At 37.8% G+C, this 16,909-nt stretch overlaps 1 protein-coding gene and 1 pseudogene across 1 annotated transcript; one reads left to right on the top strand and one right to left on the bottom strand.

Annotated features, from left to right (window-relative positions):
• Positions 1 to 8,581: 8,581 nt before the first annotated feature.
• LOC146453040 (uncharacterized) lies at positions 8,582 to 9,734 on the bottom strand (annotated as a pseudogene).
• Positions 9,735 to 12,573: 2,839 nt separating this feature from the next.
• On the top strand, positions 12,574 to 14,045 carry LOC146453039 (uncharacterized). Its single transcript, XM_085097070.1, has 2 exons — positions 12,574 to 12,854; positions 13,805 to 14,045. The coding sequence occupies exons 1-2, from the start codon at positions 12,669 to 12,671 to the stop codon at positions 13,928 to 13,930; spliced, it is 312 nt and encodes a 103-aa protein (XP_084953196.1). The 5' UTR covers positions 12,574 to 12,668; the 3' UTR covers positions 13,931 to 14,045.
• The last annotated feature ends 2,864 nt before the right edge of the window (positions 14,046 to 16,909 follow it).

Here is a 16,909-nt window from a genome sequence, read left to right as displayed (position 1 = left end):
GTGTCTTGTTGATTCTGATGCCAGGTCTACCATTATTGGCCGTTCGAAACACTTCGTGGTTGTCGATGACCATCTCGTCTCCATCCATCCTGATATCCAGGTAATACGTTTTCCCATTCGAGGCAGCAAGTTTGTCCCCCTTGGCTCCAAGTGAAATTTTCCAATGATTGTAGATGTGGTAGAAAAACGTCATCATGTCCACACCAGACTTGACGTATCCATCCTTGTAGAGGTGACCTGGTGTGATGTCCACATAATTTTGATTGATGCTTTTCTGCTTGTTCTCGATCCAGAAACTTCACTCGAGCAAATATTTTCCAGCATCTCCAATCGATGGTGAAACAGGATGAGCCGCCGGGATAGACAAGCGACTTAAACCCACACGCCACCCGGGTTCTCTGAGAATCAGTGGATGATGCAGTCGGTTCTTAAATTGTTGGGTTTGGTTGTCTAGCAACTCGTTTCGACTGGCTTGACTGGTCATCGTCACGTAAAACGAGGACATCACCACAAAAACATCTTTGATCGCTACCCAACTGTTACACTTATCGGGCCAACCTTTCCATTTCACCAACGCTTGACCTTTTTGTTGTTTAAATTCCTTTTCCACGCCAAACAGACCGTAGCCGTCCACGTGCACTTTCTATAAATCCTCCTCGTAAAAGGTCCGTTCCAAGGGCGTGTCGTCCAATTCGCATATTTTGTTGGTATTTACAGGACCGCGGATGACACGAGTCACCGTAAAGCTTTCTTCGGTCCACCCTGGTAAATACCCCTTTTAAAGGTGCGATGCTTTTCGCTCAATCGTACTCGATCCCCAACACGGAATCTGGGTTTGGTTCGACACAGGTCTCAATCGTCGTCCGTAAAGACGTTGCCACACCTCTCTTTCATTCTGCATCGTCACGTCTTTCGGGGCCATGCCAATACCACGATGTTTGCTGGCATTGTAATTATACCTCGACATTCTTTGTACTTTTACCAATTCAGCCACCCGTTGATGATCCAATCCCTCTGCCACGACGGGAAGAAGCGTCTTGAAATGTTTTCGTCGAGGTTTGTGCAAGGTGTAGCCCAAATCCTTTTCCAAGTACTATCGAGCCTCTTGGACAGAGATCCCTTGTGCTTCGGCAAATCGTGGCACACCACCCAAACTTTCACTGGCGGCCGGATCGTGGTAAGCTGCCAACACATTTTGGATCTTCATGCATTCCATCATTCATTTAAATCACTCCGGCTTCTCTTGAAAGTAAAAAGCTTTGATTCTACGAAAATCTTTTAACGACAAAAGAAAAAGTTTAACAAAGTAGACTGCGCCCTGAGGCTTTGTGGTTTAACAGCTGGGAAATTTGTGCCTTAAAAGAACGGCTCAAGTCTGCCGTGTCGAAACTTACGTAAATGGCAAAATCTGGGTTGCAAGGTTGATCGGTGGTAAGAAGAAATCAATAAACAAACGAGGGCGCGATAGAAATATGTTATTCAAAATATATTGTATAATCTTCGTCGTCGCTTTCAATGATGAGCCATTAGCACCAACGAAGATAGCCTGTTACCGTGCATGTCAATTCTTAATTTTCACCTTAAGCTCTAGGATTCACTGCCACTTGATATCAGAAGTTCCAGTACTAAAGACAAATTTGATATGGTACTCTATTTATTTAACACTTTTGTTGCATTTTCGCATTTGGTAGGCTTTTATCTTTTTTACATGACATTTGTGAATCTTATATCATAGAGTTGTAGTTCTATTTAAGTAGCTATTTTCTATTTCATGCAATTCGTACAATACAAATTGATTTTAATATTCATCAGTGTAATCATATATATGCTGATGAAGCTAAAAAGGCACTATAGGGCGCTATATAATGTAACCTAAAGGCCGTTGAGAAATTTCTCCAGTGATTGTTATTATTAATATAACTATTATTATTATTATTATTGTTATTATTGTTATTATTATTATTATTATTATTATTATTATTATTATTATTATTACATGTTGTTGTAGTAGTAGCAGTAGTTAGAAGTAGCTGTTGTGCAATTCCAATCACAGGAGTGGTATTTACTGAAGACAGGCACAAGCAAATGCATTATTTTGTTTTGTAGCATCTATTTCTGTTATTATTTGTATATGAAACAATTACATACCACTGCTATGAATGTTGAGACGCAAGAATTCATACCTAGCATTTTTAAAAGTCCGCTAGGAAACAAAAAGGGTAGGATCCTTTATTGTGGTATGTATTGCTGTGGCTGTTACCAGTGGTATTTCCTGTATAGATGTTTTTCAATCTCAATTGGTGTCTTTCACCCCGGGAACAATGAGTGAAGTTGGTGCCTTCATGATATCCCCTCCTTCATAAGCGGCTAATACGTGGCAAGGTCTGAAAAGAGATCTTTAAAAATACCATGGGGCCGGGAACCCATTTAATTTAATTTATCAGTTTTTACAGAGTTCTGTTGACAATCATAATGGCGGTGTATATTTCCTTTTTAAAATTGCTAGAATTGTTGTGAATCATGTTAATAATTATTAATATAATTGAATAGTATTGTTTTCTTGCCGTGTGTGGAAGATGGCTAGCATGATGGTGTATACGCTGCATATAGGTTATAATTGTTTTTCGATTTGTGCGGAAATCTTTCCGTATTTTGTTTCTCGAGCCAATTCTACGCGAGAAATTACGAAACATTACGCTTTATATGGATAATGGTTAGTGTCTAAAGAAACCGTGGTTCTGATTTGGCATTGAGTAGAAAAGAACGTTTGGTTTGTCGACAGACTTGATAAATTACGGTTAAATTCGCCTCCGACAGTTTTGTAGCGCTGACACTTCGACCGTAACAGCCCTTAGTCAGGCATCGAATCTCTTTCAGCGGTAAATGTGTTTTACCTTCGTAATATTCAAAACTCCAAAACGCTGGACAGCTGAAGATAACCTTCTCCTCCTGTACTGTAATTTGGTGATCTCAGCAAACATAACGGAGAGTTTGATACTTTTGTCCGACATTTTGAACATTCCCATCGCTCAGTAACCCGGCAAGCCTTTGTCACGCTTCCTCACACACCCCTTTCTTGTCCAATGGCATTAATGCTAACACTTAGCTGTCAATCATAGATTGTTTGCTGCACGCCAGCTCGCAATCGTTACTGACTGTAAAGATTTACCAGCTACAAATGCGATATTTTTGCATTCAATGAGAATTGACGCTAATATTTACGCAGGTCAACTTCAACTAAACGAGGGCTCTCGAAATGGAATTGTCGCTTTATTTTACGACGTAGAGGCAAAGTTCTCGTTGTATTATAGCAAAACGACTGCCAAGAGATTACCGTGTGGTCTACGGAAAGCATAGATTTATTATATGAAGAAAGATTTTTGTCAAAAGAAAAAAAAACTGAGTACTATTTGAACTAGCTTCAGAGCTACTACTAGAGCTTGTCAGATCTGTTCGGCTGTAATTAATTAGATTCTAGAAGCCTACAAATAAATAAAGCTTCATTGCGTTGAATCTTTTTCAGTGAATCAGCGGGAAACGAGTTTGCCGATCATCGAAACCGAAGCCCGAAATGCTTGTTTCCTTGTTAGACCGAACGTCACGTTATTCACATTTCATAAGAACTGTATAACCAAAAACAAAAACATACCCTCCATTTTGGCGTCGGGTTAGAAAGCTAAGAGATGGAAAACTTTAGATCGCGGCTTTGGATGTAGTAGATTTCCTTGAGAGCTCTTGAAGTTCTTGAGCGTCCAACCTGATTTACTCACGTACATGAAGAGTACGTGACGTAGTATGGCATCAAGCAGGGCACAACTGGGACTGGTTGAACCGCCCTAGCTTTGCACCTTTTCTGATGTTTTGGATGTTTCAGCCAGATTATTAGCTATTACTGGCGCAAAACAGTATCCTTCTAATAAAAGAAAGATTCCGGCCAGCAGAAAACTCACGAACTACTCCAAGTGCTCGCTGCTCGCCATCTGTATATTCTAAAGTGCTCGCTGCTCGCAAGAAAAAATTGACAACTGCTCGTGCTCACAAAAATAAAAACACTGCTCTCATGCTCGCAAATGCTCGCAAAGACCTTTCGATACCCCTTTAGATGCCGTGGAGATTTAGAAATTTGAAAAAGACCAAGCGGCGACGAGTACTGTAAAAATTACCGAGTCTGCCTTTTGGCGCAACGACAAGAAGATCAAATTGACAGGCCTGAACCATGAAAAAGAATGCAGCAGAGCTCTTGGAGCAAGTTTTTCTAGAGATAAGAGACATCAGAAAAGAAGCAGATCCTTTTGCTTTAAAAATTCCATAATTTATTGGAATTTATGCTCATTGTTATTAAGCGTAGCCGCTTTCACACTCAAGAAAGTCTTTTTAGTAAGTTTCTCTTCATCGAATTTTCGCTTACCTTCAAGAAAAAAGTTGTATCCGCTGTATCATGGTACATGTTCGCCACAAAAAAAATATATCATAATTGGTCCTTGAACAGTGTCAGAAGCTTTTTAAACTCAAATAAAAAGAAATAAACAACACCATCCAACGTTGCATGTTCATTCGCAGAAGTAAAATTTTTATCTGTGCGCGCTTAACCCATTTAGTGCCGTACTGTCATGCTCACATGAGTTTTTGAGCCAATCAGAAACCGTCATTTTGAGAAAACAATATCGCAAAATAACGTCGTCTCAGCGCAATGGGAAGATCCCCCAGGATCGCGAAAATAATAATTATTAACATGATTAACAACAATTCTAGCAATTTCAAAAAGGAAATGTACACCGCCATTATGATTGTCAACAGAACTCTGTATAAGCTGATAAATTAAATGAAATGGGTTCCTGCTCTCCCATGGCACTTTTAAAGATCTCTTTTCAGACCTTGCCACGTATTAGCCGCTCACGAAGGAGGGGATATCATGAAGGCACCAACTTCACTCCTCAAGCAGTTTAAGGCCTGGGTCTGAAGGGTGTTCAGAAATTATGAATGATTCCCTATATCTTCGGTTTGCTTACCTAGAACAGGATGAAATTTTCCCTGAATATAAAACTCTATGTTTCCTTTTGTCTTAACGTATAATTTGAATTACGTGACACATCACGGGACCAAAAAATTAAAATTTCGTAAATCGGCGATACAGCGGCGATTATTCTTTATATAAATAACTGAATTAGTGTTTCCGAAGAAGATTTAAAATATTCAACATTCTACGTTTGGAATGACTGTCCTCAAGTTTTTAAATTGGAGAAATTAACAATCAAAGGTTGAATCGGGACTGAGAAATGGCCTTTGTCCTGACAGATTTTTTCTGGAGAACATTGGACGATCATTCCAAACATGAAGGGATGGAGATATTTAATCTTCATTAAAAATGCGTTTTTGTTTGATATTTTCTCTTAAAACCGTCGCCTACCTGTCAAATCTTTGCTTTTTTCATGAAAACGATCACGTGACATGTCACGTAATCTATAGCACTACTTTTTACGCATAGACATTTTAACAATGATAAGACCTTTTTATCTGCCAAATTTCAGTTCACTGTCATTCGATTTGTTAAAGTTATCTTGAATAAACCATTTTTCCTCTTAAAAACTCTTAACCCAGGCCTTAAACTGCTTGAGTCACTGTTCCCGGGGTGAAAAACACCAATTGAAATTAAAAAAAACATCTATACAGGAAATATCACTAGTGACAGCCACAGCAATACATACCACAATGAAAGAACTTGACCCTTTTTGTTTCCTAGCGGACTTTTAAAAATGCTAGGTATGAATTCTTGCGTCTCAACATTGATAACAGTGGTATGTAGTTGTTTCATATACAAATAATAACAGAAATAGATGCTACAAAACAAAATAATGCATTTGCTTGTGCCTGTCTTCAGTAAATACCACTCCTGTGATTGGAATTGCACAAAAGCTACTACTAACTACTGCTACTACTATAACAACATGTAATAAAATTAATAATAATAATAATAATAATAATAATAATAATAATAATAATAATAATGATAATAATTATAATAATCACTGACGAAATTCCTCAACGCCCTTTAGGTTACATTATATAGCGCCCTATAGTGCAAAATTGCACAAATTGAATGAAATAGAAAACAGCTACAAAAATAGAACTGCAACTCTATGATATAAGATTAAAAATGTCATGTAAAAAAGATAAAAGTCTACCAAATGCAAAAAATCAATAAAAGTGTCAAATGAATAGAGTACCATATCAAATTTGTCTTTAGTACTGGACTTTCTGATATCAAGTTGCAGTGCACCCTAGAGCTTAAGGTGAAAATTAAGAATTGACATGCACAGTAACAGGCCATCTTCGTTGGTGCTAATGGCTCATCATTGAAAGCGACGACGAAGATTATATAATATATTTTGAATAACATATTTCTGACTCGCCCTCGTTTGTTTATTGATTTCTTCTTACCACCGATCAACCTTGCAACCCAGATTTTGCCATTTACTTGAGTTTCGACACGGCAGACGAGCCGTCTTTTAAAGGCGCAAATTTTCCAACTGCTAAATCACAAAGCCTTAGGGTGAAGTCTACTTTGTTAAACTTTTATCTTTTGCCGTTGAAAGTTTTTTGAAGAATCAAAGCTTTTTACTTTCAAGAGAAGCCGGAGTGATTTGAATGAATAATGGTATGATATATATTTTTTTAAGCAGCTTTTTTATATTTTTCTGTTCCTCCACCACGGCCTCCGTGAAAACCCTCTTTAGCTAAGTCAAATCGGCAATAAAACACTTATTTGTTTTTTCCAAATATCTACAGTCGACTCCCGATAACTTGAACCCTCGCAAACTCGAACCACTTTTCCTTTCCCTTTAGGTCATTTTCTATATAATTTTATTCTCGTCAATTCGAACTCCCGATAACTCGAACTGTTTTCAATTTCCCTTTAAGGTTCGAGTTATCGGGAGTCTACTGTAGTTGCTCTTAGTTTTTTTACTATACATCCCCCGCCCTTGATGTAGAGGCTATCTCACCTCTTCATGGACAAAATGCAGGGAAACTCATTTGGTTTTGTTTTCGGGGCCGGGCTGTTTGAATGGTCTTGCACGCCTCGGAAATTCGAATTGTCGTAAGGAAAATCTACAGCTGTCTACGGCAAAATGTCAGATCAAAATTTCGTGAAAGGCAAAAATGTCAGCTAAAATGTAAGAAAAGTAAAAATACAAAAAAAGGTCAGGTAGCATTTTCGTTAAACCAACAACAGCCAGTAAATTATATTCGGGAAATAAAATATTTCATGTAACTAGTATCCGAGCAGATAAGGCCTTGCCAGCTGAGGGCATTAGACGATCTGGGAGCACAAGAGACAATGTTTTAAGCATTTTCTTTAAATGTTCCCCTTAGACACCTATTAAAATGTAGCTGGTTTCAGACTATTTGCCATCCAATCTCCTTTAACGTTCTGAAATTCATATTACAGAACCAGGCTTGGCGTAGACACCTTAATGCGCTTCCTATATATCTGTTTTTTCGGAGGAGCAAATACGTCATTAATGGTGCGAAAAAAAGGCTAGCTAGCATCATTAGCTCGTAAATTCGACGGATTACATTGCCTTCCCTGGAAGTTTATGCTATATAAACTTTCTGATAAAGAATGCGAACAGATCACGCTGTTTTAGGTTACACAAATCAGTTACCTTTTAAAAGGCCACAAAATAACGTGGGAATTTAGACTGTTCAAACGCAAAATGCGCGTTAATTGCAGATAAGACTGCAAGAATAAACAACTTTTCAAATTTTTAAATGCGGTTTATTTTTCAATTACAGAATCGACGAAAACTGCACACGTTCAGTTAAGATTGTCAAACAAAGGCCAATGGTAAATACTTTATTCTACTTTGCATTGAAGGGAGAGCATTATGAGGGTTTAATACAAGAAAATTGCATATAAAAGGAAAAAGAATTTATAACATAAGAAAGATATACGTAGATATACGCTTGCTTAATTTTTTTCCTTGGACCGGTTGCATCAAATCTCCTTAACATTTTGACATTCGTATTACAGAACCAGGCGTTGGCGCTTCCTATATCTGCCCTTGACTGACATTGAGAATTGAATTCCAACTGAAGGCGGCCGATCCGAGTCCAATTCCACTTCAAATTTTGCGTAGGGAACTCAGCTTCAAGGAGATTTCTTACCCCAATTCCGATTTTGAGCCAATCGATACTGGATATCAAATATCAAATATATTTAATATTATCCACTCCGCGTGGGGTTTTGCGGGGATCATGTATACAACATTGTGTGGGGGACTTTGCCAGCATGCTTGTGGCGGTATCAATATTGTGATCTTTTAGTAGTATGACCGTAGTCCGTAGTTTAGTGTGATTTATTTCAAAAAAATCACTATTGTTGTAAGTTAGATATTTCTGAAAGACCCTTTAAAGGTTTAAACTAGTAAATTATATTGTAACTACTGTATTTGGACCCAAAAGGCTTTCAGTGCTTCACACAGGGACACCAGCCAATGAATGTCAGATGAGTTACGGTTGAGCATCTGTTCGAGAAGATATTACCTGCCTGAGAATTTCGGATTCAATTGTGACGAACATTTCAGAATAAAAAGTAGCGATATTAAAACATGACGTTTCGGCGACGACATGTCACCATTATCAAATGTAAATTATAATAAGATTGGTAACGTTATATAAAGAAAGGAAGGTGTGAAATTACATTAGAATAAAACGAGATGGAGTAAAACGAAAGAATGTGCAAAATTAAATGAACAGTTTTGCTGGTATGGAGTCTTTTTGAGTGTTAAGAGTCGGTCTCTTTTTCCTTATTAGAAGCATCTCGTAAATAAGGCACTCGAATTTCCCGCGGCATTTCTTTAGGATCGTAAACTGCTCGTGAAGATTGTTCGGTCTTTGATCGTGTTGGTCCTTAAGATGTTTGCCGATGACGGAATACTTGTGCTCCTCAATGCGGAGGTGGAGGTGACGGCTTGTGTAGCCTATGTAATTCGCATCACACGAATTGCATTTAAACTCATACACAACGCCTTGTTGATTTACTAATGAGGGCTTTGTTTCCGTGACTTTCAGGTCTTCCGAGATTTTCCTACTTGTAAACACTGGTTGTAGAACACGATCGATTTTCTTTCCAAGATCGCTTAGTTGTCTGCGCCCGGCGTCGGCGGATTTCTGATCTTTAATAGGCAAGATGATTCGTACGGGGCTGTCGACTGGCTCAATTTGGTTTTGGTTCTGGTCTTGGGACGCGTGGAATTTCTTGAAAATAGAGTCAATAAGTTTCTCAGGATATTTCAGTTTCAGAAACATTGTTCTCAGATCCTGGCATTCTTTTGAGAAAAGGTCCGGTGAGGATGACAAGCGGTTGGCGCGATCAAGCATAGTTCTTATCAGCGATCGTTTATATCTGTTGTCAACATGGCTCTGATAATGTAGTAGAAGACCTTTGTTGGTTTTTTTCTGTAGACAGAGGTGTTGAGGCGGTTATCGGTCTTGTTGATTACCATGCCTACGAAGGGTAAGCTATTGTTGACCGCTGTTTCCATTGTAAACTGGATTGCTGGGTGTGTATCATTCAGAACTGAAAGGAAATCAGTAGCAGCGGCAAGGTCGGGTACTAGAGCGAAGGTATCGTCGACGTATCTTCTGTAGAAATTGGGAAGCTTGTTTCCTTGTGCAAGTTTCTCCTCAATGGAGCACATAAAGGTGTTAGCCATCAGTGGTCCTAATGTGGTCCTAACTCCGTGCGCAGACAACTAAGCGATCTTGGAAAGAAAATCGATCGTGTTCTACAACCAGTGTTTACAAGTAGGAAAATCTCGGAAGACCTGAAAGTCACGGAAACAAAGCCCTCATTAGTAAATCAACAAGGCGTTGTGTATGAGTTTAAATGCAATTCGTGTGATGCGAATTATATAGGCTACACAAGCCGTCACCTCCACCTCCGCATTGAGGAGCACAAGTATTCCGTCATCGGCAAACATCTTAAGGACCAACACGATCAAAGACCGAACAATCTTCACGAGCAGTTTACGATCCTAAAGAAATGCCGCGGGAAATTCGAGTGCCTTATCTACGAGATGCTTCTAATAAGGAAAAAGAGACCGACTCTTAACACTCAAAAAGACTCCATACCAGCAAAACTGTTCATTTAATTTTGCACATTCTTTCGTTTTACTCCATCTCGTTTTATTCTAATGAAATTTCACACCTTCCTTTCTTTATATAACGTTACCAATCTTATTATAATTTACATTTGATAATGGTGACATGTCGTCGCCGAAACGTCATGTTTTAATATCGCTACTTTTTATTCTGAAATGTTTTTCCAAATCCTTAGTTATCAGAAATTGTGACGAAAAACAGCTTTTTCGTTTACAAAAAGGTCAGATAAAAGTTTCGCATGGCTGTCAAACGAGGGAGGGGCAAATACATCATTTAAAGAATGGAAAAAAGGTCAGGTTGTATTTTCGGAATTTAAACCTCCAGCAGTTCGTAAATTCGGCTTCCTACAATATGCAGTAGTTTATAAATTTTCAGCTAAAGAATCGAACTGTTTTAGGTCACACAAATTTCCCTGTTAAAAGGACATAAAACAGTCCCAATGTGGGAATATAGGAATCAACATTTTAATTATTTCGCTTTAATATTCTTGTTGAGTTTCCTATTCATGAATTAACCTGACTAAGTTCTACTCGACCTTGTTTTTCCCAAACAATTGCAAATAACGATAACTACTGTTCACCGTTCAAATACGAAATGCTGGACCGTTCACAACCTAACGTGACTTTATTTAAAGCTACAGTCCGGCCGCCTTCAAGGGTTCAACTAGTTTAATGGATGAATACGTAGCGCCTCTCAGTTATATCACAAATACTCAGAATCCTTCATCAAATTAAACCTTACTGAACTGGCTATTCCAATTATTCATTGGTGTTTCAAGAAATTGAATTCCCGAGTTTTCCGCGCAGTCAAAACTTGAAGGTCCAGACCGTCGTGCTGTCGTTCTAAATCAATTCGATTTTCATATTTTGGAATTTTTTTTCTCGAGATCAGGATCCCAAAGGCTAAAAAATCGTATTGGAAAGTTTATTTCTATGGTCAAAAATGAAAATCTAAAAATTTTCTCTCTGAACATTCACCGTAATTTAACTTTGAATGAAACGTGTCATGTCAACCAGACACTTCCAATTTGCGCTTTAATTTCAGACTCAGCTGCAACAATATATACAACTTTTCAAATTTTCAATTGCAAATTATCTTTCACCATTGCAGAATCGACAAAAACTATCTACGTTCACTTAAGAATGTCAAACGAAGTTAAATGGTTGTCCAATTTGTGATATAGTCATCTTAATGTCAAAATGCCGAATGCTAAAATTCAGATCCTTAGAAACCACTGAATCAGAAACGATCCTTCGGGAAAACAATTTTTGCAATGTCGCCTCGTAATATAATACACTTAGGTATTTTAACGGACGCAATATCGGACCCGTTAAACATACAAATCTCGTAATTGATTAGTTTGCTCTGTGATATTTTTGATAAGCGCTAGCTCTTTCTCAAACCCATTGCGTTGTTCATGTTTTTACTTTCTTGTCATCCTGCCGGCCTAGGTTGAACCTGTTAGTGGCTAATAACGTGCGACATCTGGTAAACCCAGTATCACATGAATTTATCGTTCAATTTTTAATTTTTTTTCCCGCGCGGTTTCGAAGTTATTCTACTAAAATAAAGTTAAGATACCCACCCCACTTAAAAAAGTAAAAAATAGACTTTGGGGAATATACTTTTTTAGCGATAAAAATTTGATTCCTCAGTTACCGATGGCACATTTTTTAAAGAGACAAGGACGTGTATAGACTTTAGCAGTTAGAAAAATAAAAACAGAAAACAAAAATGTTCTTAGTTAACAGGTTTGAATTAAATGGGAGCATGGTAAAAAGTTATGAAAGGCAATGTAATTCTTTACTGATATGAACTAAGTTAGTATGGTCGAAGCTTCCTCCATGTTGTAAACTGCAACTCTTTCAGGATACTTTTTTTTCGTAGATTGCAGTGGAACTCACCTGCTCACAACACTCGAAAAACAATATTAGATTTTTTAATTCGAAAAAAGTCACAAAGTCACAAAGCAAACTAAAATTTAACGTTTGTCAAGTAAATGGAATATCTCACAATTTAATCGTGATATATATTTGCGAAGTAAAAGAAAACTCATTGACGCTATTAACATGATAAACCAGAGAGAAAAATAAAAAAGTCTTTGATTTGTAAGGAGGATTACCTTTTTATAACGTTGATAGATTATTCAGTATAATTCTATGTTTTTACATACAATTTAAAAATGTTCAATCTCATTTTATCTATTTGCCGTCTTGTAAAAAAGCGGGTTTCATAGACACTTTTAGACGTTAGTAGGTTATGAAAAAGCTGATAAAACAGTCTCTAAACTTCAAATATACTTTCCTTGAGCTGTTTGCCCTCAAATTTTCCCATAATCAGGTGTATTTGATTTGTTATCCAACGATCGAGGGTCACCTGCTTCACGAATTTTTATAAAAGAGCAGCAAGCGTTTTGGGTTTGAAAGCTGATTCACTCGTGGTGGATATAGTAACGTCTTGTTTCGGAGCTCGGCTGAAAAGAAAGAAATTACTGACAAGAAAACATGAGGCTGATTTTTGCATTAGCCCTCGTCTTTCTGGCGACTGTGGTGTACGCAAAGCCTTTGTTTGAAGAAATGAGTGACGGTGAGGACGAAGAGGGAGATGTTCAGCTAAACGATCTTGCTGAGCTTGCGAATGACGACGACAGCATCCACGAAAATGATGATGATGGGCGTATGAAAAAAAAGGTAGTATCAATACAGATTTTATGTTTTCTTCTCTCTCTTTCTCATAAAAGAACGATTAGGTCGCCAATTCGGTTATTTCGCATTAACGAAGTTCCTACCAGGCCACCATTAAGATTCAACCTCAAAACAATTAACTTTTGATTGAACCAAACAATTGCTTTGAGACTGTCTGTCAGTTTGCTTTCATCTGGGATGATAACTTAACTAAATAGTAATGATAAGAATTCGTGGTTTACAAACCAGATTGATTGAAAGGCTGGCATTAGGAAAAAAAGGGCAGTTTCTGATAGCCAATATTCGACCTGTTATGTATACAAGTACAGATTAATAGACTGTTACGTATATAGTGAGGTTAGTAGAACCTTGAAATAGTAGGTTTGAACGGGTATTTTACTGGAACCCGTCATTGATAATGCTTCGAATCCAGTTCAAGTATAACATTTTTGTAAATTGTTCTCTCTGCAACTTTTAAGTTACCAACTTTTAACACTGCCAGGGAATTGATGAACACATTTCACCAGCAGTTCGTATTTGCTACAAGAGATAATCCACAAGGAAAAGTAGTTCAGTTTAGTCTAAATAAACAACTTGATGAATTGACCGTGTATAAATAAGGTAATTTATTCGTTCGTTCGTTCGTTCGTTCGTTCATTCATTCATTTGTCCCTTATTGGTTTCTCTAATAATTCAATTTGCCAAATATAATTATTTTGATTACTGCATATATTCTAATCCGCATACATTCCCTAGCAGTTTTTCTTGTTTATTAGTCCGTTAACTTGTCCTTTTCTTTTCCCGTGGTAAACGATTGTCCAAGCGAGGCACTGAAATACCGCCTTAGTTCATCAGCAGTTATCCATATCCTTTTACCCTTGTACCTACAACAAGGCCTTTTTTCTACCCTTACAGAGTCTTAATTACAATTTTACTTTTTTTCTTTTTTTATTTAGAGGAACTGCATCTTAGAGTATAGAAGATGTGTGAAAAAAGGCAAGGGCAAGGGAAAGTATAAATGGTGCATGAGAAGGTTGAACAAATGTATGAAGAGTGGCAGGAGATCTGAAATGGTCTTGTAGTCCTGTTGCAAGAAATATCGGCGTGTTCTTCTAGAAAATTATTAGACTGTCGAGCCGATGCTGTGTCACGCCCTAGATTAATAGCTGATAAATAAATCTGCCTAATATCACTGAATACTGTTGAATTATTTTTGAGAGTTAAACCTGCTATTCGGGTCATGGTGATACATACAGGCGAAGTGCTAGCGAAATTAAGTAGTATAGTATATGATAGGAACAGCGCCTTTTTCATTTTCGAGCCATAATATAGCCATTACAAGCCCGCAAATAGCAAGAGTGTTGCACCCGCAAAGCAAAACTGGATCAGCGCATTTTTATTTTTTTTAAAATTTGGAAAATGCGTTGTATTTCAGAGCCGTTATTAGACCATAATATAGCCACCACAACGCCACAAATGATGAAAACATTATACTGTATTAAAGAAATTGCGTCAATGATTTTGCCAAATCATAGGCGTTTCCGCGTAATTATTCCATCAAATTATCATCATATGGCTCTGGCGAAGCCAGGAGTTTAGCTTCTCGGCAGCGCAGCTTGGGACAACCGCGCGAGCAGGGGATGGCACATATATAAAACATTCGTTTCATTTTCACGAATGTTAAGAGCGAATGTCCATTAATATCGAGCAAAATCAAAAATTCTCGGTCACGCTCAAAATTCAATTTTCAATGTGCTTTGGTTTGTTGGTAGGTATTATCATCTCAATAAACATGGTGTAGTTCGTTTTTCGAAATCCCGCCGGAATTTTCAAAAATTTAAGAAAATTTATTTTGGCTGTAGGCGGTCTCAAAGACACGAAAAGCTACAAGCAAAATTGGCTGGTCCGAAAACTTGCTTCGCATACGAACAAAGTAATTTTTATTCAAACTCTGTAATCATGAATAGATTGAAGTGGCCTTAAGGTGGCCGAACACAGTTTTTTAGTGTACAGGTGTTAGAAGACGTTATGTGGAAACTATGTACTTCTGGACGCCCAAAATTGGTATGGGGTAAGACTAACTAAGAAGGAATGTATTTCCGTACGTCTTGTTGAGCTTAGTACCGTTTCCATGGCAACGCAGGGAAATATAAAACGTCCATAAATAATAGGTTTCCTTTATTTTTAGAAAATGTACTCATTAGATTTTTTCCATTTTTTGTATTTAGAAAAACTCACAAAACACTGACACAGTTGCACTACTTTCATGCAATTTTAACAGAGTGATCTCCTGTAAATATCGATTTTGCATTTAAATGGTTTGTGAAGTTACCCTCTGTTAGATTTAAGTTTCTCTTTGTAGACGAGTTACGCTTTTAGGGAACTATTTTCATGCCAAATGTCACGAAATTCTAATGAGCGGATCCTTAGAAAACGGTTCATTTCCACGAAAACAACCAGTCACAATTTTTTGGTCTAATGCGCATGCGTGGCCTTAATTGGGTTTCGTGGCAAAGATGAGAGCATGCATAATGTCTTAGTGAATGAATTTTTTGCTCGGAAAGAAAAGAAAAAGTGTCTTGAAATGAGAAACGTAGTTATTTAAGATCAAAAATTAACTTTATTATCCAATTCATGTGAAATTGAGGGATAACTTCATCGACCGCCGTATTAGCGTACCACAACCCTAGCGCGCGCTTAATAGCATCACTAACAGAATATATCTGCGAAGCGCGCGCAAAAACCGTGTTCGGCCACCTTAAGTAAATACTTTGCAGGAAAATTTCAGTTCTAACCACGATCTGAAAAGAAAGCTTTCAATATTTAGAACGACTTTGTACTTCCCGCTACGCGAAATACAATTTTATCCTGGAAACGCGAGGAAGTATTTAGCCATGTGGCACAAGCTGATTCTGTCTGAAATTCCAGCTGTAAGCAAATGAGATGATATTCTAAAACATAAGTAAAATTCGTCTTGGGTAATTTTATCGACGCTTTGTACGAGCGACGTAAAGTTCGAGAAAATCTTCTAAAAAATCGCATCTTGGAGTAAACAAATTGCCCCCCGCGATTCTCTTCTCGCTGAGATTTATTTTCCACCGCACTGAAAACGTGCATGTAATTTCAAAACAAAGCAGGATAACCACAACGTACCTTTGCTTAAGGTCTTTGCAAAGCTTCTTGTGTGTTTGAAGGTATATTCAAGGAAAATAGATTGTGGCGACTGCGATAGAAAAACGTTGACCGACTTGAGCCACATTGTATTTACTTTATAAAAGTTCACGACTGGATGGGCACGTGGAATTCGCACGCAAAATCTTCTAAATTACTGTCCGTGAAGTGCAAGATATCCGCAGAAGGCCGTCAGTGAAACTTGAAGAACCATTTTTGCTTACTTTCAAGTTCTGATCAGTTATATACCAGAGTTGACAGAACTATTTCACAGAAGACGAGTGGTAACACACCAATTGCGGTGTCATGTTTCATTGCGTGACACTAATTCTATACCGTGGGAGGGGTAGGAAAAATAGGGTTTATTGGTCATGGGCTTTTGCGGATCACACGTTGGGATTGATTTTATTCCATGCACATGTTCACAATTCTTTCTTGCAAGACGATTTAAAAAATCTGCCTCTTGTTATTTTAAAAGAATACATCTAACATACTGTAGCAACTCTACACAGGCAAGGCCCATGGTCACAAAGGAAAACCTTAACGGTATTTTACTGAACTCATAAGAACAATGAGCTACCTGAAACGTCTCAAAATTAAGATGTGCAAACCTTATGCATCACTATGGCAGGGGCAATCTTTGCAGTAAGCCACAATCCTGTCAATATACGGGGCCTTTCTTCGCTTTGTTATGTCAGCTAAAGGAATCTCAAAGTGCCTGCAAATGTCTTGGAGAACAGGTATAGCGAAATTTGAAATCTTCCCGTTCTTGATCAATTCACACAAGTTATAACAGTCATAGTATATGGGATGGGAGATTGCTAATTGCCCAAGAATATCGCTTCGTAAACCACTAAAAGCATCCTCATTCTCTGCTGCTTCTCTCTGAT

This window comes from Pavona decussata, unplaced genomic scaffold, assembly GCF_977016875.1.
Source record: "Pavona decussata unplaced genomic scaffold, jaPavDecu1.1 SCAFFOLD_353, whole genome shotgun sequence".
Taxonomy (NCBI): Eukaryota; Metazoa; Cnidaria; class Anthozoa; order Scleractinia; family Agariciidae; genus Pavona; species Pavona decussata.
This window is presented reverse-complemented; position numbering and strand designations above follow the sequence as displayed.

What these genes read in the sequence shown, in the direction of transcription:
- LOC146453039 (XM_085097070.1), top strand. Translation starts at nt 12,669, where the DNA reads ATGAGGCTGATTTTTGCATTAGCCCTCGTCTTTCTGGCGACTGTGGTG. An exon ending in ATGGGCGTATGAAAAAAAAG is followed by an intron (nt 12,855 to 13,804) that starts GTAGTATCAATA and finishes TTTTTTATTTAG; the next exon opens with AGGAACTGCATCTTAGAGTA.